Here is a 27,827-nt window from a genome sequence, read left to right as displayed (position 1 = left end):
GTTAAATATAAGTATGGACTTTTTACTTATTGATTTGGGAAATTCAGCTTTTAGGCTTTCAACATCCGATGGGGCCTTCACACCCCCCATCCCCATATTTATTTGAAATAGGGGTTTTCCGGAGCTGAACCCCATTATTTCAGCTCCGGGACCCCCCGATTCCCGAGATACCTCCAAAGTAGGTGCCGATATCTTAGCGAAGTTTAAAGCTCCAACGTTGTGTGGGCCAGAAGGAAGCCGCACTGGATGATGTCGCCGCTTCCTATTGGCCCGCGAGAGCTTTGTAAATCCGCCATTACATAAACCCAGTTAGCGAGCCAGAGCGGCTACCGGCACCCCTATGGAGGTAAGTATCTTGGAAAGCAGGGTGTCCCTGGAGCTGTAATTAATGGGGTTTCTTCTCCGAAGACCCATTGCTTCATTCCTATGTTAAAAAATAAATTAAAAAAATGGAAGAAAAACATGGCCGCTTGGATTGCTGCTTTTATTTCCATGACAAAAAAAGCCTCTCTCAGAAGTAAGAAGTGGTTTGTACCATTTTGGCTTTTTTTCCTGGTCTTCTGTGCGGATTCCTGTGTTTCACAGTGTAAAATATAACAATCCAACTCTGGAAGCTGCATATCAGTATTGGTGTAGTTTACAGTTTGTTCAAATCCGCACCATTGTGACACGCTACAGGAGTTTCACTGAAAACAATTGCAGACATGGCAGGGTATTCATGTATACAAATCGCAGTACTGATTTACAACTGTGAACTACCCTCGCTTCGTTTCCGGTGCCGCCTTTCTAGGATCTGTACAGTACAGAAGATTCAAGTTTGTAATATCCTTCATGATGTAATGTCAGAGCGAAAAATAACGGCTTTATGAATCACCAACCCAAATGTAGTCATTTCCTGATGTTCTGTGCTACGTATGAAATGTTAACTTTGAATGTACTTTTTGTAAAGAATAAAGCGTTCTTTTAACGGCCCACTATATGCTCTGGCTAATGGGAAATTTGTCTTTCGAGGAATTGTACTTTGTGCTCTGATCTGACATGCTAAATTTTATGGCAGCAATCGCTTCTTTTGTAGTTTCTTTAGTAGGCTTACCCGGTAACTGAAATTGTGCATCATGTGAGATTTATATGCTTGTAATACTCCTAATAAAAATACCACTTTTGAGCACATTCACATGTTTCAGACAGGTCTGCAACTCTGCCTTCCCCGTTATCTCTTAGCATATCATTCTTTCACTGCAGCCAGGGATTCTGGGTAATGGACATGCAAATGAGCACTCCGTGTCACCTTTTGCATTAAATCCATTGTAACATGGACCCCTATAAGCGTATGCCTGCCACATTACACAGCTTTTCAGCACAGCCTGGGTTAAAGAAGTGCATAGCCAGTAAACCTAACCACAGAGTGTTTCGCCATTTTGTCTCATCCGTGTGAGACTAGTTATACAGTCTTTGCAGTGTGACGCTGGGATAGGTTTCAACTACTCATTAAATAACATATAATACGCCTGAAATCTGTTACCCCACATCAAAATAAAGTTTAGAAGTATCTGTACATATTGCACTTGCCTCACGTACAGATACTCTGTCCCCAGGCCGCAGACGAACAAGCCAAAGTCGGGGTCAGTGTCTGCTGCGATCGTGATGCAGGGTCTGTGCTTCTAAATGGGACCACTCACAGTGTTAACCCTTCAGCACTGTAACTACAGTGTTTGTGGCATGGAAGACGTTAAATCTTCCTACCTCTGTGTCTCCAGCTGCACCAATTCCTTAAAGCAGCAGTTCAAGCAATATCCTATGTGTGTTTTATGTAAATTAATCAGTTCTGTACTATGAGAAAATACTTGTAGCATTAAAAAAAAAATGTTTTAAAGACATTTTTAATGTTTCTAATGTAGGAAGCATTTCCAACGTGACATCCCATCCCCTTCTGATAGGTTCTGGCTCCTGAGCCCCACCCTCTCTCTAGCAGTGCACCAATTGTATCTATTAACTGCCCAGTCAATCATATTCCAGGACTACATTGCCCAGAATGCTGTGCAAGAACTGAATTAATTAACCCGGAGCAAGCGATAGATTACAGGAGAATGGATCGATCTGCAGCTTAGCTAATCACTTGTCAGTGTGCAGATTGTATTGATGCACATAGTGAATGGGGGGAAAAAATAAATATATATATATATTTATTTATTTTTTAAAAGGCAGCTTGAACTGCAGCTTTAAAGCAGCAGCCTGTTCTGATTTGCCATATTGGGGTAATTAGTTTTTATTTGTTTAAAGAGCTCTCTTCTTTCCAACGCTGTTTTTCCTATTTAAATGTTATGCGACATTCAAGCGACATAAACTTTTGAAATATGAAGTGTCCGGGAGCTTGAAATGGAGCCATTTCACACCAGACATAGGGGACAAGCTACTTCTGGGCGGGATTGCTGCTTGGAAGGTGTCATGTGGCTCTGGACCCCCAGAAAAAGGTCTTCCTTCATAGTTTATTCTTTTTATAACATTGGACGACACTGAGCTCTCTACAATTTTTTTTTTTTTTTTTTTTTACTTTGTGCAATCATTAAATTAAATGGTCTGCTTTTTCTTTTCCTGTCCTCAGCTGATGCACTTGTGATATCCAGTCACTGGCACACAAAGAATAATATTTGTAAGTGCCACACACTACCAAGACTTGATTTGCTTATTAACAACTGATCTAAAAACTACAATGGGAAGCACATATAAATAATGTTATCGTGCCAATAAACAATATATGATCATTTATTGTTTAGATGATTAACACTGTCAATGTATTTTCCTGTACCAGAATATTACTGCAGAAAAATGTGTAATTTTGTTAACCTCTCCGTTTTAAAGGTAATATGCTGCCCTGTATGTTTTGGAAATGGCCTCTCCTGGAGGCTGTTCTATAATGCATGTGGGCTATATTATCTGATGTTTGATGTGGAAGTTCCAACAAAGAATTGTTTGTATACTGGCTGTGCACTTCTTTTAACCAGGCTGTGCTGAACAGCTGTGTAATACGGCAGGCATAAGCTTAGAGGAGCTCATTTGCATGTGATTACCCAGAATCCCTGGCTGTAGCGGAAGTATTGTATGCTAAGAGATAATGGAGAAAGACAAGGTTGTGGACCTGTCTGAGACATGTTAATGTGCTCACAAGTGATCTTTTTATTTGATGAGAGAAATGTGGAATTCTGAAATAAATATTGATACTACTAGGGAATATGGCATGGCTGAGTGCTTTCACTTTATTGACTTTCACCTTTTAAAAGTACATTTGTTATTGACACTAAGGGGGTCACTTTATATTGACGATCAAAAAATGCCATAAAGTTCAATGGGGATTTACATCCGAAAGCGACCTACGTGCAGAATAAGGCCCTACATTTATGGAGATTCTCAAACGAAACACTGTTTACCATTATTACTTAGTTTAATCATTAATTACCATTTTTACTAAGTGATGCTTTTCTAGAACATCTGGCGCTTTCACGTTGTCTTCTGGTGCTGGGAGGTGTCGTGTGATATCACTGTGCTTAGTTAACATAGCACATAATTTGTTGCCCTGCATACAGTTGTGTACCTTGCTGGTCAAGTCTGTGGCCACTGTTCAGTATGCAATGAAAGCCGTTTCCCCTGTGCCTATTTAAATTAATGGAGCTCATAGTTGTACTGGCATGTGGAAAGATAGCTTTGTTGTATATTGACTTAGGGCCTATGAGCTTTAAATCCAATCCTTGGTATCAATGTATTACAAGCATTACATGAGGGTAATCCTATTAGATTGTATCGAAGCATTTTTAAGGTTCGCACAGTCTTTGCTATAAAATGTGCCTTTAGACTAAAAGAAAACTTATAAGTGAAAACTGGTCTTCCTTGAAAGGGGAGAATCTGTGACAAAACACTAAACATTACTTTTAACCTTGGTAACAAGGGATGCATGATCTCCGTTTCTTGCTAGGGGTCTGTTGTTTCTTTTGTCTTTTCATCCTATCCTTTACTCACCATAAAACATGTTGTGTCTGGTTGTAGTCACTTCCAGCATCACATTCCAAAGCCAGTATAACCAGCCTCACACTGGTGAGATCAAAATGTCAAAAAGCTGTCTTTGAGTAGGCTTACTGGCTATGCTCTTCTTTAACCCAGGCTGTGCTGGAAAGCTGTGTTAGGCTGCGCTTATGGTGCCGGTGATGCGACGTCGCTTCAAAACAATTGTATTGATGGCGTCGCGTGCGCTTATAGTGGACGTGACGGCGCTACCAAAATCCTTGTCACTAGAATTTGATTTTGCAGAGACGGTCTCCCCATGTGACTGCCGATAAGCCAATCACATAGGCCCTCTGCCTTCCCCCTTGCTGACGTCACTCTCCTGGAAGCCAACGACGTCTCCAAACCGGATTAAAACTTTCGCAATGGTGATGAGTGACGTCATCGGTCGCGTCGTCGGTACTATAAGTGCGGCCTTATACGGCCGGCATAAGTTTATACATGTCTAGGGTTGCCAGGTGTCCGGTGTTTGGTTACTCTGTCCGGTAAAAAATGAGAGCTAATACTGGACACGTATGTTTCTGGTATTACCACTCCGGACTTGGTAAGCAATCAGGGTTTCCCCCGAGAAGGGATAGAGCAGGGCTGCTGCTGCTGCTGCTGCTGCTGCTGCTGCTGCTGCTAGGGGGCTGGGCAGTTTCCTCCATCCTGATTTGGCTGCATTACACAGCAGCAGCCAATCAGGAGGAGGTGGCAGGAGCCTGGGGGTGGGGCCAAAGAGCGGAGGAAAAGCATGGAGCAGAGAGAGGTGAGGCTGTGTCCTGTGTGTATTTGTTCTGTTTTGTCCTGGTGTGTGGGCATTTGTACTTCTTCTGTTTTGTGTGTGCGTGTGTCTTCTCTGGCTTTCTTGTGGAGGTGATAATGAAGGGAGGGGGGATGAGAGAGGATGAAGGGAGGGGGGATGAGAGAGGATGAAGGGAGGGGGGATGAGAGAGGATGAAGGGAGGTTGTGAGAGGACAAGTGGGGTGGGAGGGTGAGAGGATAAGGGATGAGAGGATGAGGAAGGGTGCAGTATTGCTCGCCATGGGCCTGTATGACTGCAGGTGAGTTATTTATAAATAATGTGACCATTACATAATTTGTTCTAAATTTCACTCCAAGCATGCACCAATTTGCACTATTTCATATTCTATTTCCTAAAAAAAAAATCCTCGGAAGGGCGCTCCCTCTCAAGACTCCTCCCCAGATTTTTAACGAAGCAGAATATAAAGTGGTGCAAATTGGTGAATACTTGGAGTGAAATTTAGAAAAAATTACGTAACAGTCAGGTCGTTTATAAATAACATTCTTGATCACTGTGGTGGAGTGTTTCACAGGCAGAAGAGACTTTTTATTTGATCAAATATGCCTGTTTAAGGAGCTGTACCTTTTAATAAAACAAAAATGTATTTCACCTCCGGTTGGAAGGGGAGCTGAACCGCATTAATTTCAGCTCAGGAGATTCCCTGCTTTCTGAGATACATGTAAAGGTGCTGCCGGTATCTCTGTTAAGATGAATGCTCCTGTGTCACGTGGACCAATACGAAGCCGCAAAGGATGACATTGTGGCTTCCTATTGGCCCGCGGGATGTGGAAGCTTTAAACTACCATATTGAGTGCCCTGTCGGAGCGGCAATCGGGGGCACCTTCTCAATTATGTATCTTGGGAAGCAGGGGGTCCCTAGAGCTGAAATTAGCACGGTTCAGCTCCGGAGACACTGTTTCCCTCCTAGTTTACAAAAAGAAACCCCAAGAGGCGCCGCTCCTTTAAGGGTGGAAGTTTATCTTCTTTTATAAAAGCATGGCAAGTGGGCAGACAATTGTAATGCGACCTTGGAGGTTTATAACATCCTCTATTGTTTTCAGCTATTGATTGACAGAAAGAAATGGGAGATGGGAGAGGGGCTTTGAGGGGTGTCCACAGTGATTGGAGGAGGAAGGCAGCACTAGAAACAGACTATATATAGCGCTGCAAACTGTGCAGCTCAGTAACCTGCTCAGAGGGGAGTCTCTGTATTATATAAGGTGTTAATCATTTATGGAAAATGCTATATGATTAGGTATTGTTTGTGGGTTTAGGTATACGACCCGAAATAAAAGTGAACACATATACCAAAGTACATTACTGAATGTATTCTCATAGGATATTATGTCATTGCATTCTGCGACAGCGCACTTATTTAGAAGGAAACGTGTTTACATTAGCAGTCGAAGGAAACAGGGAATTTTCTGCCAAGGATTAACCCAGCGGCAGAAAATCCGCCGCCCCTATGCACTTACATGTGTCCTTCCGCCTCCTTGGTGCCATCCTTCATCTCCCTTGGAATTGCAGTGTCAAATGACACCACCGACATCATCAACGTGACTGGTCGCAGTGTCATGGCAACGAAACATCATGTTGGGGCGTCCGCAGCATCATTTGCTGGGATTGCAAAGGAGATGGAGGGTGGCACTAAGGAGGCGGTAGGATACATGTAAGTGCATTCCCATCAGGACTGATAGGCCCGAGAGCGTGGCAAATATATATGGGGGCAGACATTTTTACCGACCCCAAATTTTGCTGGCCTAATGGGAAATCCACTACTGGAGTAACCCAATAGTATCGGCTCTGATTTTCACGTAAAATCATCCTTTGCTAGCTCCTTGTTACCTAGACATAATTTAAGTCTAAGTTAAGTTAAGTTAAGACGAAACTGTAATCTGTGGGCAGCAGGATCAATTTCTAGTTGTACATTTATATTTACAAGTGTAGATTTTCAGCACTGCGTAAGGAAAAATGTGGTTAGAGAGAGTATTGCTTTGGACTTTGTCTGCCTACTTATCCTTCCAGTTGTGTTTAAGTACATTGCGTAAATAAAAACAATCCAAATATATGTTTTGAGATTAGCAATAGCTTTTTGTTTTGCAATAATTTATCCCCTAAGAACCTGATGGTATTGCTGTAGGTGCTGTCTCTTGCCAGGGCTATTAGGGTCGGCTAAAGGGCAGTGTGAGAGGGAATGAGGCCAGGCAAGATTTAACCCAAAGAACAATGGTGGTGACCTAAGAGCTCAACCGAATACTGGGGTATCTAATAAAATACACAACAGGGTGCAAATAGGAAAATGGCTATCTATTATCAAAGTAGGTCACAGAGAGGGATCAGAAAAAAGTCCTATATATTGCACTCACTGTGGAGTTAAATGGATGGACTAGTAGCCCATGAGAACTCAGTGTCTCCACAAGGGGTCAAATAACCAAGGCTAGGATATCTCTGACATGCACAGAATATATGTCCACATAGAACTTAAAGGAAAAATAATAATAAAAAACATGTATTTAGTGGAACATGTCCCTAACAGAAGCACCATGATTCAAATTCACTAAACGGTATTAAACATTAACATTCCTTAGGGGTTATTCTTTAAAGTGAGAGTGCAGGCTGGGCACAACTAAACGGAAACTCTCATGGTGCTCCTAAGATGATGAAGAAGAAAAAGCAGGCACACGGTCTTACTCAAAAGGAGGTTTAATATGCCATAAAGTCCAACGTTTCGGCAATCTAATACTGCCTTTCTCAAGGTGAAGGCTACCAAACACAAGAAAACAGTCAAAATATATACCACCCCCCTGATACTCACCCCCTCCTTTTGAGTAAGACCGTGTGCCTGCTTCTTCTTCTTCGTACTGGAACATTTGGGACTACAGGAGCTCCCCAGGACCAGCGCACCGGCAACTATTACCCCACCTCTATTACCCTTGATATTGAGTGCGTGTCACAACCTCTGTCTATGTATGCTCCTAAGATGATGACAGGCCTCAGGATGAGGTTTGGGAGCGGTGTTTGGTAGCTGGACGTGTGGAGGGTAAGTTTCGCTTGCGCTGAGTGCGCGGCGCCTCACAGATCCTTACAATGAGGCAGCAGTGTTGCTGGAGCCCATCCAGGCGGTGATTACGGAAGTTGGGCCCTACTTCCGGACGGTCCTAACTTCCGGGATAGGACCACCTGTGTGGACTTTTGCCACACAGCTTCTGCCTCCACCGCCCGCACCACATGTAGGGACCTTGGCGTGGGTCCCTACCTGGGTGGGCTGCAAGCAGCCATCCGGCCCGCAGGCTGTACGTTACCCACCCCAGTGCTATTTGCTAGTTATCTAGGGGAGGTCGCATCCTTCGCTCTTGTGGAGATTTGAACGCGATGTAGCCGGCTGAAGAACGAAAGAGGAGAACGCCAGTTCCGTCATCAGTATTGTATGTCTTTATTTATATAGCGCCAAAAGTGTATGCGGCGCTTCACAAAGAATACAGTACAGGGAATTATAATAATACAATAAGTGCAGCAAAATCAGACAGTAGGAAAGGAAATCCCTGCCCTGAAGACCTTACAATCTAAGTGGTATGAAGGGAGATTCACAGAGACAGCAGGTGGGGAATAACTGCTCTAGATGGCAATGCTTGGTCACAATAGGTGGTAGGAGTGACAGTGGCGGTGAGTGCAGGCTATTGGGATGCTTGATTTATGAGGCGAGTTTTAAGGTTAGTCAGTATTAAATTAGAAGGTTAACACCATTTACAGGGGAAGAAATGGCAGGTAGGCGTGGGTGAGCTCAGGTGTGTATGCCTGGATTCAGGCTTAGGGGAGATCCCCAGCAGCAGGAAGGAGTAGATAGAGGGTGTGAATAGAGGATTTGTGTGGGAGTCTTTTATTGAGGGGTAAAGAAGTCGTTGGGAGAGAGGTGTATGAATAATGGTGCAGTGGGGAAGTTGGAGAGAACAGAGATGTTCACAAAGGAGTGAGGAAACAGTAAGCAGAAAAAGCAATAGGGAGATGCAGGAGGAGAGACTTCCCATGTATTGGACGATAGGAAGAGTACAAATAATCACAGCTTTTAGAAAGTCAAATTCTCACAGTTGCAAAGTTGTTGTTGTTATGATGCAGAGTCCAGAGTTTCTTGTAATGTTCACCTCCAATTTCAACTCCACAGACACTTAATGTAACACTTTTGATGTTACACACAGCCCCAAATGGCTCACAGCCAAAATAGACTGCCTTAAATACATACACTTGACTAACAATTAAGGGAGGGGTTTGCCTAATCAGCTCACAGAAACATACCAGATAATTGTTAATTAGATTTAAGTTCTCTTTCAATTGATAGTAGAAATCAGCTCACAGAAACGTACGCTTTATATGTAACACTTTTGATGTTGCACACAGCCAATATGTATCCAAACTGCAACCATGTAAATGCTCCTAAGCAGCGGGTCACATGATCACAAAGTTATGGAGAGAGGGCCCCTCTGGCATGCAAAGAGTTCATGAATAAACCACCATGAGTCCATCCAAAAGAATTAGACTACAGCGGCGTTATGCACACTCCAGTGACTCTGACCATGGGCCTTTATGTTAAATATCTTGGGATATTTCATTTTGGGATCCCGGCCCTTACTTTTCTAAACTGTTAAAAACATGTCACAATTTAGGAAATCACTACAGTAAATGATTGACTTGATTGATTTTCTTGCGATTCCCACATATGGTTTTAGTCAAGTATATTAGACATCTGTGAAAGAGGAGCCTTCGCATAAGCTATCTACAGTAGGATTCATATAGTATACTGACATTGTATTTGTTTTAGATGAACAACTATATAAAACTGCTGACTTGAATTGTTGTTTTAATGAGTCTACATCCCAATCACGTAACTATAATGTCATGTTTCTATTTTAAGCTGTGAAACTGGTGCCACTGAAAATAAGGCTTGTTCTTAAGTCTGTTTGTATGTGTTTTGACTCAGGAAGCCATGGTTACATGGACGATGCTTTCCAGTCAGACAGACGTTTTCCCCTCCTGTTAATATTGGTGTACATTGATTGACGGAGGGAAGTGGTATCTCTCTTGTATGAATAATATAATAGTGCCTCGTCAGTGGAACTTTTCTTCTCATTAAAAAAAAAGTTTATTACTTTTGAAAGGGCCTGGGTTCTCTCTACCGATTGTACCTAGGGCTAGAGCAGTGGTTTTAAAACTCTTTTTTTTGGTTATAGAACCCTATAATTATAATGTGAAATTCAGGGGAACCCCCAACCCGCTCTAATAGCGCGACTGCGATCAGATGCATTGTAAGGAACCCCAACCCTCTCTAATAGCGTATCTGAGATTAAATGCATTGTAAGGAACCCCAACCCTCTCTAATGGCGTGTCTGAGATAAGATGCATTGCAAATTCTTCTGTATTTGATACAATTTTCAAATGATCTGAAAATTGCAGGGAACCGTTTAGGGATGCCCAGGGAACCCCTATTGACCCCAATTGATCTAGAGCCGTGGTGTGCAAACGGGGGGCGCTAGGTTTTCTGGGGGGACGCGGCAGTTATAGAGGTGCTGCGCTCTCCCCCCAGGCATTTAAATGAAAAGCCGGGGGACCACGTGAGGCCTCTATAACACACTTACCTTATTTTCCAGCGACACGTCATCATGGTAACCCAGTGTCAAATAACGCTGCGGGGTCATGGTTACCATGACAATGTGACGTCACATGGCCCCGTGCGTCATTTGACGTCAGGGCCGGGGGGGGGGGGGGGTGCGAGGCGCCGAGGAGAGCAGGCAGGGGTGCGCACGGGGAAAAGTTTGCGCACCCCTGATCCTGAGAAATTTAACACCTTGTATTTTGCAAGTGCTTTGTTTCTTTTTCGTCTTCAAATTTCATTGCACATCTTGTGTTAACTTAGTTTTGTGTCGGGTGATCTATCTTGTGTCTACATTTACTTCCAGCTTTATAGTACAAGAATTTTTTTTCAATGATGGTTTTGTTATAGCACGGATTGAGAACGTCCTGTTTTTTCCAATTACACGTCAGCAGCTTCTTTTGAATTCATTGCTACTATCAGCCCTTTTGCCTTAAAAAAGTTAAGAACTAAAATACAAGTTCAGCGCTCACCGAAATCTCTCCCTACTGACATTCATCTCCAGTAACAATTATCTGCAGTTTCCTAATAAACACTCAGACTATGAAACAGCGAACGGGTTGAATTTGTTTGCAGCCTTTCAGGAAACCTAAATGTTCACATTGTGTTGTCTTTGTTCTCAGGCAGAAGCGAGACTCGCAGCCAAACGGGCAGCCCGAGCGGAGGCCAGAGATATACGTATGCGAGAGCTGGAAAGACAACAGAAGGAGGTAAATATTGTGAGTGCCAGTATGTGGGACTGTGGTGGCTACCTCATCATTTCCAAGATGCTCAAGCTATGGGGTGGAAGGTCTTGGCAGTTTTTGTCGGGTTTCATCGACATCTTAGGTTGATGAAACACAGGCTTGAATCATGGTTTGATCAAAAGATGCAACTAAACGGCTCCTTTGTTATTAGACTTGGAATCAAAATGTAGAAATGTCACTAATCAGTTGCAAGCCAATTTGGGAGTATCGCTGGAATTGTGTATTTGTTTTCCAAAAAGGTACGGTCAATCTTTTTACCAGCTGCATACTCCATAAAGGGACGAGCACAAGTAATATGTATTTGTTTTACATACAGTCGCTCTGATAACTACTTTATCATTTTCCAAGACTCTAATACAATGGGGTACAAGCAGTTTTTGTCAGGTTTCATCTGCATCATACGTGCATAGCCTCATAATAACTGCTTTGTAAATGATACTTGTTTGTGCTGTATTATGGAATAATAAAGACGGGAAGGAACTTGACAAGTCATCTTTTCACGGCCCTGACGCAGTGTCAGCTATTTTAGGTATGTGCAGCTTCATCTAGCCCACCCCTGACAGATGGTTATCTAATGCAATGAATGAGATTCCACCACCTCTCTAGGTACTCCTTGGCACCTTCCTTTTCACAGCTGTTCTTGGGTAGTAAGTGACCTGCCTCATCATATATGTAGTCTAGAGTAATGGAAAAAACCGGAGCACAGCCCACCAGCACATCACAGGACACGAGGGTCTTCTTTAGAATGGTTTATTGATAAAAGAACATAGGGCAGAGTTCCTAAAGACGCTCTGACATGTTTCGCGCACAGGGCGCTTTATCAAAGAGTGGTCTGTTAGGACACACAACAGCCCATATATAAAGGATATTACTTGATTACCTAGCACCCAGCATGATGATTTAGCTCCATCCTCCAATTATGAACAGAATGAGTAGATTAATGGGTAATCGTATATGTAGACTACTATCCGCCACACAGACTCTCTCTTGTCTAGGCTACATAATCACAGTTATTTTAGCCTTTTCTTTAGAGGTAATTTTCTATTCTTTAGGTGTTCACTCTTCATTGTACTGTACATTCACCTTTCTGAAAAGATATGTCTCAAAACTAGATACAATACGCTCTTTACCTAAGCGGCGAAGCGTGGAAGTATTACAACCAGTGTAAATGCAACAACCCTGACAATGCATCCATGCAACATGTTAGCTGTTGACTTATTTATAGTTTACACGGACCAGATCCTGTTTGAATTGACTGCTACCATGCAGACCAGTCCTCATGTTGTAGAGTAAATGTGCAATGTGCAATTCTTTCCTCATCGGTAATGGATTTCATTCCATATATTTCAGACTATATATTCGGTTTATCAAGGTCACTTTAATTCCACCCTGTCCCACAAATTAACTATGGTCCCTCCCATCTGCAAAAGTGTTCATCCAGTAAATGGGCCATTTATGCCATTAATTAAAGTCACTTGATGGCTGTATCAGATATGCTCTATTGCGTCAATACAGTCCGTAATAATTTCATTACAGTTCGATGTTTAAAACAGCAGAACAGGCTGCGTTTTTTCTTTCTCCTTATTACAGGATTGAAGCAGGGGGTCTCCGGAGCGGACCTGTGTTCATTTCAGCTCCGGGGACCCCCTGCTTCCAGAAATACTTACCTCTATAGCGGTGCCGGTATCTCTGTGAAGTTTACATGTCCCAGTCACGTTGGCCAATAGGAAGGCGCAACGGATGACGTCACCGCTTCCTATTGTCCCGCAGGACATTTAAAGCCGCCATTATGTTAGGCACACAGTTCCCTGGCTGCAGGAATATGGGCACCCCTACGAAGGTAGGTATCTCTGGAAGCAGGGGGTCCCCGGAGCTGAAATATATACACTTAATCTCCGGAGACCCCATGCGTCAAACCTATAATTAAAAAAAACAAACAAAATATTTTAAAACACAATGCAGCCTATTCTGCTGCTTTAATTGTAAAGCATTTTTGCTTTAGACATTAGTGAGCAATGGGGTTTCCCTCTTTCTGGGGCCAGAAGCCAAATAGCAAAGTCTTTGCTGAATATTTACATTTGACTTTTTTACATTTAGTAAGCTGTCTACCGTAATAAATCACAATATGATGCTGGAAGATGCTTTACAGCCCGTTTGCCCATAACCATAATGCTGAATATTTCATTTCACATCACGTAATGCTGTATTAATTAAATACTATCTGAAAAATATCTATAATGTTTTTTTGTTGTAATTGTATGTTTTACGTGCTTGTTTTATGGTGCTTGGGATACCAGTGTTAAGCAACTCAACGGTTAGCTTACTCAGTGATAAAGGCACTGACTGATAACAATGACACTGAGTTTGAAGCAGGGGAACCTGGTTTAATCCCTGTTGTCAGCTCCTTGTGACCTTGGGCAAGTCACTTTATCTCCCTGTGCCTCAGGTACCAAAAATATAGATTGTAAGCTCATCTTGACAGGGACCTGCGCCTGTAACATTCCTATGTGATGGGAACCGCGCTGTAACTGTGAAGCTTTGAGTCCCATTGGGACAAGAGTTCTATATATAATAAAGTTAATAATAAAAACAAACTATTTTGATTCTCATCTTCCCAGAGATCAAAGTATTGAAATAGATCAGTATTATGTGTTTCTTTGTACAGTACATAGCTACTTCATAGCCAGTCTGGCAGTCACATAAACTAAACATATAAAGTGTAAAAAAGGTGATAAGAGCAAGTATTGGGAAAGGATCCCGCAGGAGGAACTGGGATGGGCAGTGAGAGTGTTACTTCTGTCTCTTCATTGTGAGCTCAGAGTTTATTTAAATGCTCACCAACCTATGTGTGCTGTCATTAGAACTATCTAGCATAAGTCACTACAATGGAATGTGATGTTCAAGAGATATTGCACTTGAAGAATGAACTGTTGTGAGAAAGGACTTTATTCTTTCACTTTGTCCTCTCAAAGCCCCCAATGCTTTTTTTTTTTAATAGCTTAAACAGTTTACCTTTACATGAACGTTCTCACCCTGATCACATGCTTCATTGTGAAACCCCGCAGTGGGTTTTTTGTTTCAGAGAGAACAAGAATCTGGAAGGAGGTTGGTTGCTCTTTAATTGGGATTGTCTACAATCTCTGCAAACTTTACTTAAAGCAGCAAATAAAAATATGACTTGTGAGTGGATTCACATGTCTCAGACAGGTCTAAAACCCTACCTTTCCCGATTAGCTTTTACCATACAGTGCTTCCACTGCAGTTAGGGATTCTGGGAAATTACATGAAAATGAGCACACAGTGCAAAGCCAGTATAAGCAGCCTCACACTGAGAGACCCAAAAGGTTGAAACAGCTGTCTGTAGTAGGTTTACTAGCTATTCTCTTATTTAACCCAGGCTGTGCTGAAAAGCTGTATAATACGGCAGGCATAAGCTTGTAGGGGTTCTTCTAATTAAAATGGATTTGAAGAAAAAGGTGACACACTGTGTGCATGTCATTACCCAGAATTCCTGGCTGAAGTGGAAGCATTGCATGCTACGAGACAATGGTGAAAAACAGGGTTACTTAAAGCAGGATTTGAAGCAGGGACTCCTAGAGCTGAACTGTGCTACTTTCAGGTCTGGGGACCCTTCATTGCCAAGATACTTTCTGGTGACGTTATCAACATTACTTCCTTTTTAAAGGGGATTTAAATGTCAGTTCAGTAGGAAGCCGCATACGATGATGTTGCGGCTTCCCATTGGGGAGAGATTTCGCATCATTTTTGGTTTCCCCTGACAGGAGGATTAAGCCCAGCAGCTTCACCTGTAAGTACCTTGGTATCTGGTGGGGTGCTACCCAGAGCTGGAGGACCCCTCTACCCACAGCCAATTCCCATCCTGTAATAAAAAGAATGGGTAGGATAGGGGGGGAAAGGAGGAGGGGTTGTTGCATTAATATGTTACAAACTGCTGACTTGACTGATAAAAGGGATATAGATGGTCTATTCTGTGATATTTGTTACTGTACTTTTCATAGTTGGGCTTACATCTAAATATACAAAGCAATGAAAATACATCTTAAATTATAAAAAATAAAAATAGTAGAAAGGCGTTGCATGGCTGAGTACTTTAATTGTATTGCAACATATGTAGCTAAGTGAGAATTGGGTTTTAAAGCTACATTGCAGCATAAATTAAATTGGCAGAGCATTATTGAGAATCATGGAAAATGGTAATTTGCATAATTATTTCTGTAAAATAGAAAGCTGAAGATTCACAACGCGACGAGGAGAGAAAAATCTATTTCCTGCCATTTCGCTGTGCTCCAATTAATGAATTCCATCTTAAATGTGTTGTTATTCTAGTTGTTTAGATTCTCTATCCAAGTACTGCTTCAGTACCATGTGCCATGTATCAGAAGACATTAATAAAAGAAGTTGTCAACTTTTGTTTAAAAGCGTAACTTGTGCCACTGCTCTAGTCCTTGAATTTCAGTAAGGTAAGACCCCACAAACACCCCTAAAATCAGTGTTTTGCAAGTTCTTTTAAATGTGAGGCTACCCTCTAACCCAGCGGTTCTAAGTGCCACTGGTCCTGCAAAGTGACTTTTTGTCTAAGGCTCAAGTTGCTCTGTAGAGGCAGCGAGAAAACAAGCACAGTACTTACATTGAGTATTTTTCAAGTGAAGCTGCAATAATTAAATACAACTAAGGAGGGTAATAAGACAAAGGTAAGATATAAGTATATGGTACATACATGGCATAGTTGGTAGTGCAGGAAGATCTGTTACGTGGTACAGGTATTAGTAAAAGTAAGGTTGGTTTCTCCTATAGTGCCTTCCCTATTGGTGTGTAAAGGAGCAATCCACCCCAACTAAACCCCATGTTGTTGCATGAGTTGAATCAGGAGGTTCTCCAGAGCTGAATTGTGATATTTTCAACTCTAGGGAAGCCCGAATCCTAAGATTCTTACTTGTAAAGTTACCGGTGTTACTGCCTTTTATTTATTTATTTAAAAAAAAAAATTAAATAACTCACATTTGATTAAAAAATATTATTTTGTCATGTAACAATACATTTTTACATATTCATATGAGTCACCGCTGTTATACAAATAATCAAACATGTATGTAAAAGAAAAATCAAACCCAAATTAGGAGGGATGGGAAGGGTGGGGGGCAAAGTCCTTTCGCCTGTCTCTCCTTTTTCTGAACCCAGCTTCAGCTCTTTCAGTGCTAGAGTATAGAGTAAATCCCACGTGGCCAGACTCTCTGTCTTCTATCTAAAGTGCTACTGTAGCTCTCTTTATACTATTATACTATTGCCTGTCTTTTTTTTTTTAGTCTTTTTAATCACTTTGTAGATCAGTGGAGAACGCGATTCTCCGACTATCATAGCAGGATTGTGGTTCCATCCACCCCTGGAATGTCTGTCTTTGCTAGCCACATAATCCAGACTTTTAGAAATTTAGCGCCAGTATCATTAACCAAACTTGTTAATTTTTCCATCTGACATACAAACCAAATTCTATTTCTGATTGCAGGAATAGTTGGAATTTCTGTCTGTTCCATAATGCTGTGATTGCGCACCTCGTCGCTGTTGCAAAATGCGCTACTAGTTTGCGTTGTATTGTAGAGATCCCCTCTATTGGTCTGTTTAGTAGGAACAGCCAGGGGTCTAATGGGATTGTGAGGCCTAAAATCCTCTGAAGCCAATCTTTAACTTGTTCCCAAATGGGGAGCACCCGAGGGCAGGACCACAGCATATGTAAGAGATCTGCCTCGCCTCCACATTGCTTTGGACACAATGGGGAGTAACTTGGTACGAATTTAGACAGTTTCAACGGGGTGAGGTACCACCTCATTAATACTTTATACGCGTTCTCCCTCAACGTCGTACATATTGAGCTCTTGGCCAAGGCCCTGATTATTTCTTTCCATTCTTCTTCCTCCAAAATTTCCCCTCAGGTCCTGTTCCCATTGTGTCATATAGTTCAATTGTTGTGCATTTGCAGCTCCCGAACAGACCACCGCTCCGTATAGTCGAGATATGAGTCCCCTAGTTTCTGTTTTTAATATACAGATTTTCTCCAAATTTGTCAATTGGGGACAGGGCGAAATTTTGTTATAAAATGCTCTGATCTGGAGAAATCTAAAGAATTCTTTGTGTGGAATGTCTTTTTCCGACGTAATTATTTCGAATGTTTTTATGCTATTTCTCCCCTCCCTTAAGTCTGAAGAAACCTTTTCTGTTTCCAAATGAGAAGATCTCTGCTATTTAAACCTGGGTGTAATCCGAGTTACCGTATAAGTGGGCCATTAATGAGTTTTTTGTCGTTAGTGAGCACCTAAATTTAGTCGCCTCCCAGATTGCAAATGAGTTGGTCATTGAGGATAGCCGCTCCTTAATGGATTAATTAATACGTTTTGGGGTCCAAATCAGGTTGTGCAGTTCCAATGGAGCTCATACTTCTGTATCTAATTCTAGACACCTTTTTAGGCTCGGATCTGTGTGCCATTGTGAGATTTGACATAATTGGGTCGCTTTGTAATAGGATAACAAGCAAGGTACCACTAGCCCCCCGTCATTATTGGTCTTCTAAGAATTGTTGCCTTTATTCTTGGTCTCTTGTACCCCATATGAATTTGGATATTAACGATTAAAGCAAGGCTATATCTTTATTTCTTACTGGGATTGGGAGAGTTCAGAATAAATATAAAATGCGAGGAAGGAGATTCATTTTTATACAACATACTCTTCCCATCCAAGACATTTCGTACGAAGACCATCTCCTGATATACTCAGGGTTTGAATTATTTTAGGAAAATTCGGGGAGGGATTTAAAAATGGACTCAGGTTGCCAATTGAAATTGAAGTTGATTCTGTTTCCTTTGGTAAGTTTATATTCAATGCGTCTGATTTTCATCTATTAATTTTGAAACCTGAGATCCTATTAAATTTGTCCAGGATGTTAAATAGATTTGGTAGTGAGGTGAGAGGTCTAGATATAGTAAGGAAGATGTCATCTGCAAATAACGCCACGTTAGGTGTCTGATTTTTCAGTTGGATTCCTGCTATGTTTGTATTTGACCGGATTTGTGCTGCCAAAGGTTCCATTCTAAGGGCAAATAATAAAGGAGACAGAGGGCAACCCTGTCTGGTGCCACTCTTGATTGGGAATAGTCAAAAGGGATATCCCTGATGGATCACTCTTGCAGCCGGGCCCCATACAGTGCCATGATTTGTTTTTAATCATCTACCCCCGAAACCAAACGCTCCAAGCGTGGCCCTCAGATATGGCCAGTCTATCCTATTCAAGGCCTTTTCAGCATCTAGACTGAGTGCCATCACCCGGATCTTTTTTGAGTTGCTATTTCGATTAATGTGTCTAGTGTTACCAGCCGCTTGTCTATCCTGAATAAATCCCACCTGATCCGAGTGAATTAGCCTAGGCAGGACATGACTCAATCTGTTGGCCAGCATTTTAGTACAGGCAGTCCTCGTTTTACAACGCTTCGCTTTACAACGAATGGCTTATCCAACGCTATGCAATGCATACCTATATTCATTTTTACAACGCCAAAATGGCTTATCCAACGCTCTTACGACGCTTTGCAACGTTGTGTTTGTGTGTATATATATACACATTCACATAAACATTGTTGCAAAGCGTCGTAAGAGCGTATATATAATTATACTATATAATATTATATTATACTATCTAATATATTATTTATTTTGTTATATTATATATATAATACAGTATATACAGTATATAATTTATGTGTGTGCTGCATATCTTATTGCCTGCATAAAATATTTGGTGTATTTTAGTGTAAAAAATGCCTTCAGGAACGGAACCTTTCATTTAAACAGTGTTCCTATGGGAAAACGTGTTTCGCTTTACAACGTTTCGCTTTACAACGCCATTTTGAGTAACGCATTGGGTCGGATAACCGATGACTGCCTGTACTGCCTAGTTTTTAAAGGGCATGTACATTTCTCTCCAATAGGAATCTACAACCAATGATGTTGCTTCTGCCTGTTGCCCAATATTTGGCAGCCATTTTGTTTTCTCTGAAGGGAGATTTAATCCCGGACCTTTACTGTTCAGTATCTTGGAAACTAGGGGGTGCATAGAGGGTGTGGGGGATGCTCCTTTAACCCTTTCACAGCTGGACTTGGATCCATTGCAGCACAATGCATTACTCTCTTCCATCCCTGAAGGGTTATAAAGGAACTTAACTCAGGGAGCAAATTATTTTATTGAACAAAATGACTACAACAATGTTTGACCTTCAACTTCCTTGTATATACCCATGCTAATTAAAAAACAATAATAATAATAATAATGAATAGTATGTCTTGTATAGCGCATACACAGAGCGAACCCTGCTCCTATGCGCTTTTTTAAAAACTCTAAAGGTGGGTGAAGAATCAATCGGGGTTCGGAAAGGTGATTTCAAAGAGCCAAGTCTTGAGCCGTTTTCTGAAAGTGGGATGGTCTTTCATGTTTCTGACGAATATGGGGGGTGGGGGGGGTCATTTCATTCCCTGGCTCCCTGTAATGAAAGGGCACGACCAGCTCGTCTAGAGCGTTTTATAAGTTGAAGATAACTATTACATAAAAGAACTTGGACTTTGGCCTAACTGTTTGACAAACGTTTATGCTTACAAACTGAATATTTTTTGTACCTATATTGTCTATTGTATTCTGTTATGTAGTGTTTGGTGATGCAGTTTGGCCATGCTTCTTCATAGCTATGGGCTTTCAGTTGCCTTATCTCTCGTTCTTAATAATGGTGCCTTTAACCCCACTTACCAGTTTGATCTTTTTTTAGCTCTCGCATCGCAGTCACGATAGAAAATGGGGACAAATCCAAAGGTGGATGGTAGGCGCAAAGTGCCAGTTCTGCATGATGCTGTTCACTGTGAAACCTAACAGGTTGGGGTGGTGTGAATTACTAACCGTTTGCTAGATTAGTTCTGCACCGTGAGCCTTATCCTTTGAACACACAATAATGCAATGTGTGAATGACATTTATATATTTGTTGTGATGTTCGATTCCTAGGGTGGGGTCTTTGACGCAGACTATAAAAATCATGACTGATGTGTTGGATTATTAGAATATTACATATTTTAATTCTTCTCTGTGTTACCGTACGCTTATAGTGAAATCAAACACTTTAAGGGCAGGCTGTGTCTAAGTTACAACTCTTATTTTTTACCTTTTAAAAACGGTGATTCCTTTGAAAAATGTATTGTGAATTCATGGAACCCCAAAATATGGCAAAAACGAAAATTATTGACCTTGAAAAGGGATATGTCCACCGTTACCAGGAACAGCTGGTAAACTTCAGCGACACCCGCTGGTTCCACTGAACACAATATCCTTCTGCTACCATAAGCTTCTGCTACAGGAGAGCCGTACTATAAAAAGTATATAATGTAGCTACAAGCGGAAACTTTTTTTCTTTTCAAATGATGTATTCATATTTTGATGGTGCAAGGAATCTGCAACATACAGTAAGTGGTAAGGTGACCAGTGGGGTAAATGCAGGGTTTGTTAATCTAAAAGGGCTTGTTCTGTGATAAGAGTTAGCGCCAGTTCTCACAGGTTCCAAATTTGTCAGCCCGTGAGGCCTCTGCAGGTTTTAGTGAATTATTTTAGTTCCAGATTAATCCTAGATACATACATATGCATATAGAGATCCTAATGATATTACTCAATTATGTGATATATCTGTACAGAAAGGCAAACCAAGCTATTTAAAATATTGGACTATCAAAATAAGTGAAACACGATCTGTTATTACTGTTAGTTTTCTGTGATGCTTTTATTTAACAACCCTTAACTCCAAGTAAACCCAGCCACGCCAGGTTTTGTGAATAACCAAGGAATTGACAAAGACAATACTGCTGTTAGATGAGAAAAATATAGTGTTGCTTGGTTATTCCCAAAACCTGCCCTGGCTGAGAATGAAACCCCATTGTAAATGCCAATTCACTATCCCTCTGTTTAATGTTGTGTGGGACGGGGTGACACAATGATGCGTCGGCTTCCATTCCCTCTAAGGTGATGCATTGTTAACTGTATGTTACCTCACATTTGAAAATGGCCTATGTTGAATAGGAGTCAATGCATTGTTAATGTGTTATACCACATCTCATATTGAATAAGTGCCTTGAATGGTACTGTACAGTAGTTAGAAATTTGTAAAATAAAAAAAATGTGCAACCTAGCTTTTAAATGTGATCCACTTGAGCATTATCACTAGATAATAAAGTCAGTCTTCCGTTATGACACTTTTGGGCCTAAGAAGGAAAATACCTTTAATTATATATTTTTAAAGAATAGCGGGCTTGGGGATACCTGTGCTGTAGCTTTAAAGACAGTCTCACATGCTCCAAAAACACCACTCAACTTTGTCCTATACTTCTTTTGTTGAGTAGTGATAATATTTCCTGAAGTGGGGTTTTCCTTCCTTTTATGATTTAGTACTTAAGATATCTTACACATTTACAATGCATCCCCATTAATATATATATATATATATATATATTATATATATTCAACATGAAGAGAGCTTCCATACCTTCGACCAGCAGTGGATTGACAAGGGCTGAAGGTGTGTGTGTGTGTGTGTGTGTGTGTGTACACAAAATGGTACACATACACACACACATACACACACACACACACACAAATAGTAGCGCTATTTAGTTATTAATAGTACGTGAATAATATGTAAAAAAAAAAAAAACTATGCGTGGATACAGTGAAAAATTAGAGAAATAATATTTTTGATAAAAGATCACAGAATAATCAAATTAATATCCCAAAGTGTTCAAAACCAATTTCCAATAGTGATGAAAAAACAAAATCCAATTTCAGATAAGTAGATCTTCATGGAGCTCACTGCAGCTTCTTTAGTGGTATAGCCAACCACAAGGATACCTACAGAGAAAAAGGCAAAAGGAAGCGCAGGCTCCATAGCATATGTTTGTGTGAAAAAATGTAATTTAATGTTAAAACTAGAGAGAACCACAGTCCATAGGACCTGCACTCACGATAGTAAGAATAAAAAGGCATTTAAGAGACAATCTCTATGTGGGTGACATCACCAGGTAGTAGTCGCGGGTCAGAACCGTGCAGCTGGACACTTGAGGAACTGAGTTGTATCATCCGTTGGTTCCTGCCTCAAAAAGCTGTGCCATCCGAATTAAATCGTGGCTGTATAGACGGCTCTCCCACTCCTGCAGCAGGCAATGTGTGCAGCTCGGCGTCCATGATCAGCTGCTGGCATGCAGGAAGAGATCAGACCCTCCACACTTTCCTCCACCTGGAGGACTACTACCCTGTGACGTCACCCACATAGAGATTGTCTCTTAAATGCCTACGGACTGTGGTTCTCTCTAGTTTTAACATTAAATTCTATTTTTTCACATATAATTATGTTATGGAGCCTGCCTTTTGTCTTTATATATATATATATATATAAAGACAAAAGGCAGGCTCCATAACATATCCCATATCTATATCTATATATATATATATATATATATATATATATATATATATATATATAAAGACAAAAGGCAGGCTCCATAACATAATTATATGTGAAAAAATAGAATTTAATGTTAAAACTAGAGAGAACCACATATATATATATATGCAAGATGAGCATACAGCTATATTTGCATATTTGCTTTCCTGTGGAGGGTTTTTGTCACTTTTTTTACTCACCATAACTTAACTCAGTATTATGGTTTGGCCTATCCCATAAGCCTCTCTTGCATTCCCAGTAAAATCAACCCCACACTGATGAGACCCATCAAGGTCGAAACAGCTGTCTGTGGGTGGTTTTCTGGGTATGCACCTTAACCCTGGCTGTGCTCAAAGCTGTGACCATGCAGCAAGCTTAAGCCTATAGGGAACCATGTTAAAAATGGTTATTGAGGCAAAAAGTGACACTGTGTGCTCATTTGCATGTCATTTCCCAGAATCCCTTGCTGCAGTGGAAGTGCTGTATGCTGGGTGATAATGGGGAAAGGTGGGGTTGCAGACCTGCCTAAGACATGCAGATGAGCATACAGCTATATTTGCATATTTGCTTTCCTGTGGAGGGTTTTTGTCACTTTTTTACTCACCATAACTTAACTCAGTATTATGGTTTGGCCTATCCCATAAGCCTCTCTTGCATTCCCAGTAAAATCAACCCCACACTGATGAGACCCATCAAGGTCGAAACAGCTGTCTGTGGGTGGTTTTCTGGGTATGCACCTTAACCCTGGCTGTGCTCAAAGCTGTGACCATGCAGCAAGCTTAAGCCTATAGGGAACCATGTTAAAAATGGTTATTGAGGCAAAAAGTGACACTGTGTGCTCATTTGCATGTCATTTCCCAGAATCCCTTGCTGCAGTGGAAGTGCTGTATGCTGGGTGATAATGGGGAAAGGTGGGGTTGCAGACCTGCCTAAGACATGCAGATGAGCATACAGCTATATTTGCATATATATATATATATATATATATATATACATAGATATATACATACATGCATACATGGACATATTGAAGGGCTGCCAACACAAATCATTGGGCCGAGGGCAAATGTAAGGAGCCAGGCTCCTTACATTTGAAGGTATGGGCCTGGGGGGGAGAAGGTGTGGGCCTAGGTGGGGTGGAAGAAATGGAATAGGTCTATACCTACGCCTATACTTCCCTGGGGAGGGGGCCTGAGGTGAGGAAGAGGGCAGAAGGAGGTATGGGCCTGAGGGGAGGAAGAGGGCAGAAGGAGGTATAGGCCTGGGGTGAGGAAGAGGGCAGAAGGAGGTATGGGCCTGGAGTGAGGTGCTAGAGAGCTGCAGGAGGCCTGTGAAGGGGCCTGGCGGGGGGATGGCAGCCCGCGTATCGAGCCCCACATTTTTTATCTTGATGCTTTACTTTCACCCAATTGCTGCGCTTGCACGGCCAAAGCGTCATAAGCCTGCATACCACGTCAAGGTAAATCAAATTTAATGCAGGTCCTAACAGTAAACTGTGAACCTTTCCTTTTACCTGTGTAGGAGGGGAAGCAACCACAGTGAGTCTTGTCCATTCAGCAAAATGCTAGAACCTCCCAAGTGGACGTGGTATGCAGGCTTATGACGCTTTGGCCAAAGGGTTTAACTAAAGAACCAAGTAAATATTATTATTATTGAAGTATTTAAACTTTATACTTATTACTTTATATGTTTTGTCAATTGGATGTACAGTAGTATTGGGCACCCCTGTGTTTTGTTTGTAAAGATGAAATTCCCCCTGAAGTAAAATATTCATGTGTTTGTTTCTTGTGTAAAAATCAATCTGTTTCAATTCTCTTCGGACCCATTTAATTCAAATGTTCCCTAATGATTATTGTTCCTTTGTCTTGATTTTTTTTTTTTTTTAAACAAACCATGCCATCGAGTGAGATACTGTCTCTCCTCGCATGTGCAATCATTTACAAACCGCGCTATCACTACAGAGATTAGCTGATTGTTGTGTAAACTGTCTAAAGCATTTTTTTTAACTGTGGAATAATACGTTTATTGAAAAATACTTACACTGTATTAATATAAAAATGGTGTCAATCGCCTACATTTACCCTGTACGATATGCCACTGCCATTATTTCACTTTGGTCCAAGGAGAGGCAGAGACGGGTGAACTTAACAAATTTGGTTCACGTTTTTTTAATCTTTTCGAACATGTGAAAAATTGAGATAAATTAATCTTTTAATCCGAACCGTTCTAGTGAAATTTTCCCGTTTTGTTGGAGACTCTATTTTTTTGAAAATTAGTAGGCCTTTTTTTTTTTTTAAATAGCAATTTTGCAAATTAATGTAATATGTACAGGCATACCCCGCATTAACGTACGCAATTGGACCGGAGCATGTATGTAAAGTGAAAATGTACTTAAAGTGAAGCACTCCCTTTTTCCCACTTTTGATGCATGTACTGTACTGCAATCGTCATATACGTGCATAACTGATGTAAATAACACATGTGTAACAGGCTCTATAGTCTCCCCGTTTGCGCACAGCTTCGGTACAGGTAGGGAGCCGGTATTGCTGTTCAGGACGTGCTGACAGGCGCATGTTTGAGCTGCTGTTTGCCTATTGAGCGAAGTGTACTTACTCGCGAGTGTACGTAAAGTGCGTGTCCTTAAAGCGGGGTATGCCTGTATGTGGGTATACTGTACTTATTTGTAGTGTTTATTGGCAAGTTTGTTTTTTAAAATGTTGCTTTTATTTAATTTTTTCACAATTTTTTGATTTGCTTATCTCTACTGTGGCGGGGCTGACTCATTATACACAGTTTAGACCAGGGGTGGGCAATACCAGTCCTCAAGAGCCACCAACAGGTCAGGTTTGGGGGGGGGGGATATCCCAGCTTCAGCACAGGTGGCTCAATCAGAGGCTTAGTTTTTGACGGAGCCACTGATTGAGCCACCTGTGCTGAAGCAGGGATATCCTGAAAACCTGATCTGTTGGTGGCCCTTGAGGACTGCAGTTACCCACCCCTGGTTTAGACCATTATTAAATGTATCCTTCGGTCATTAGCAAGCAAAAGCTTTGAAAATACTTGTCCACCTAAACAGATGGGGCAAAAAATAAATAAATAAATATGACATCATCTGGCAGCTACTGATGTCATTTTAGATATAAAAATCACAGTAGAAGCGTCAGTCCCATGCATTGCGGAGAGTCCTTGGCCTGTGTTGCAATGTGTACCTTTCAAACTCAATCATCCGCTCACCTCTCCGTTGCTTCTGGACTGTAGCAAAGCAGCGGCAGCAAGTGACACAGAAAGTATGTGCGTGTTGTTGAGGTAGGACCGAGGGCCTGTTGCTGCTGGCTTAAAAGCTGCAGAGTGAGAGGGAACACTATTGAAATCGCTCCAGTTTTATTTGGAGCTGCTCCAAGAATGTTTCCGCAGCACTTATCCCATTATGTCCTAAACTGACTTAGCAATTCAGCACTGCTCTTCCCGGTAGATCCTTTTTCCATGTCATGACGTGCTTCCTTGCATTTCTCCCCCACCCCCCATCGCCCCCATCGCCAGGCATAGATGAGTTGCCAGCGCTTGGGTAATTATCTACTAAAAAGCTTGCTCTACACGCACTACTTTTTAAAACATGTTTATCCCATTTATTGTTGTGTAGGACAGATCCTACTAGGACCAAAGGGAACTAGTATGAATGTAGGTAAGCCCTCTTCAACTAGTTTTCCAAAGGGCCTGGATGGGAACAAAAATTACAAATAGTAGGGTCGCCCACAGAAGCATTGTAATGCAATTTTAAACATATTTAAGAAGACTTACAAATATTTAATTACATTTTGAAAGCATCTATAACCTCTATATTATATATATTTATATTAACCATGTCTCACTTAGGGCGTTCCACAGGTAAAGGGCAGTGAGGGGAAAAGGTTTTAAGGCGAGAGAGAGCAGTAGAGGTGAATGGGATCGAAAGGAGACAGTTATGGGTAGAGCGCAGGAGACGAGCAGAAATCGAAGCTGATATGTAGGGAGGACCAGATAAGGTACTTTGTGTGAAAAATTGCACCAAATTCCAATGAAATGGTCAAAAGCAGACAGACCAAGGACCATTCCATGCCCCTTTGTGGGCCGGATTTTGGCACATGGGTCGAACGTTGAAGAGTTCTGTTGTAAATTAGTGACATGCAGTTTTAAAAAAGTATTTGAAATGTTTTAAAACTTTTAATATCTCCATAGTAACCAAAACCTATATGATCTTTAGTTAATTATTAGTTCATGTTTTTGTTGTTGTGTAGTTTTGTGTAAACAAATTATTCTGCTCCGATAAGCCTATGGGATAAAGGGGAAGAAGAATTATTGCCAAGACGATTAGGCCTTGGTCCCGCTCCATCTGACGGCGCGCGGCCGCGTGCTCGTCACTCACCAGACCCGAGTTACTCCAGAGCCGGCCCCAGTCCCTCCTCGCTACAAGGCTCGCTGCGCACTGTGACGCGTCAGTCAGCAGGGGATACATGAGGATCGTGATCCTGCGACACGTCACGTGGTGCGGCAGGGAACCAATGAGGAGGGGAGCTGTCTGGAGCTGAGAGACTCAGGTTTCTGTGATACGAAATATGCACTGTCCTCTGCAGCTTGGCAGCACCCCCTCTGCCCCCCTCCCGTTCCCGTTTTGCAGACTGTGTGCGCTGGGAGGTCGCAGCCAGCTCCGACTGCTGAGCTTGCCCGGGAGGAGAGGCATCGGCAGATGCAAAGAGGGGAGGGAGGTGGGGGGGGCTGTGCGCATAGGAATCCCGGCTCAAAATGAAAGCAACAAGGGTCAGGCTTCAGTGCCTATTACTTTCCCCCTCCCTTCCTCCAGTGCATCTGATGTATAAAGTGGCCAGCGGGGCTCAAGCAAAGACTCCATGGAGCATACAGATCAGCTGCCTGCATTCTGCTGCCGATTTGGCCACGCCCCTCCCCCCCCGCGCGCCGAAAACGGCTCCCTAAAGACCGCATATAGCGGTTAGTGCCGTGCACGCGCCGCCTGAATGCAGTGCGGGCGCGCCGGCCCGTGCAGCGGGGCCTTAGCCTTACACAGACCAGAAGAAA

General features: G+C 41.8%; 1 protein-coding gene across 22 annotated transcripts in view; it reads left to right on the top strand.

Moving 5' to 3' along the window:
- The window catches only part of LRRFIP2 (LRR binding FLII interacting protein 2), a 501,877-nt gene that overhangs the window by 408,174 nt on the left and 65,876 nt on the right, over nucleotides 1-27,827 (top strand). For 14 of the 22 annotated variants that reach the window (XM_075586521.1, XM_075586534.1, XM_075586523.1 and 11 more), the window contains exons 3-4: nucleotides 11,103-11,189; nucleotides 20,048-20,098. In XM_075586521.1, the coding sequence (XP_075442636.1) occupies nucleotides 11,103-11,189; nucleotides 20,048-20,098 (138 nt within the window). Of the gene's footprint in view, nucleotides 1-11,102; nucleotides 11,199-20,047; nucleotides 20,099-27,827 lie in introns of all 22 variants that reach the window. The other 8 variants (XM_075586542.1, XM_075586540.1, XM_075586541.1 and 5 more) reach the window with 2 other exon arrangements.

This window comes from Ascaphus truei, chromosome 2, assembly GCF_040206685.1.
Source record: "Ascaphus truei isolate aAscTru1 chromosome 2, aAscTru1.hap1, whole genome shotgun sequence".
Classification (NCBI taxonomy): domain Eukaryota; kingdom Metazoa; phylum Chordata; class Amphibia; order Anura; family Ascaphidae; genus Ascaphus; species Ascaphus truei.
This window is presented reverse-complemented; position numbering and strand designations above follow the sequence as displayed.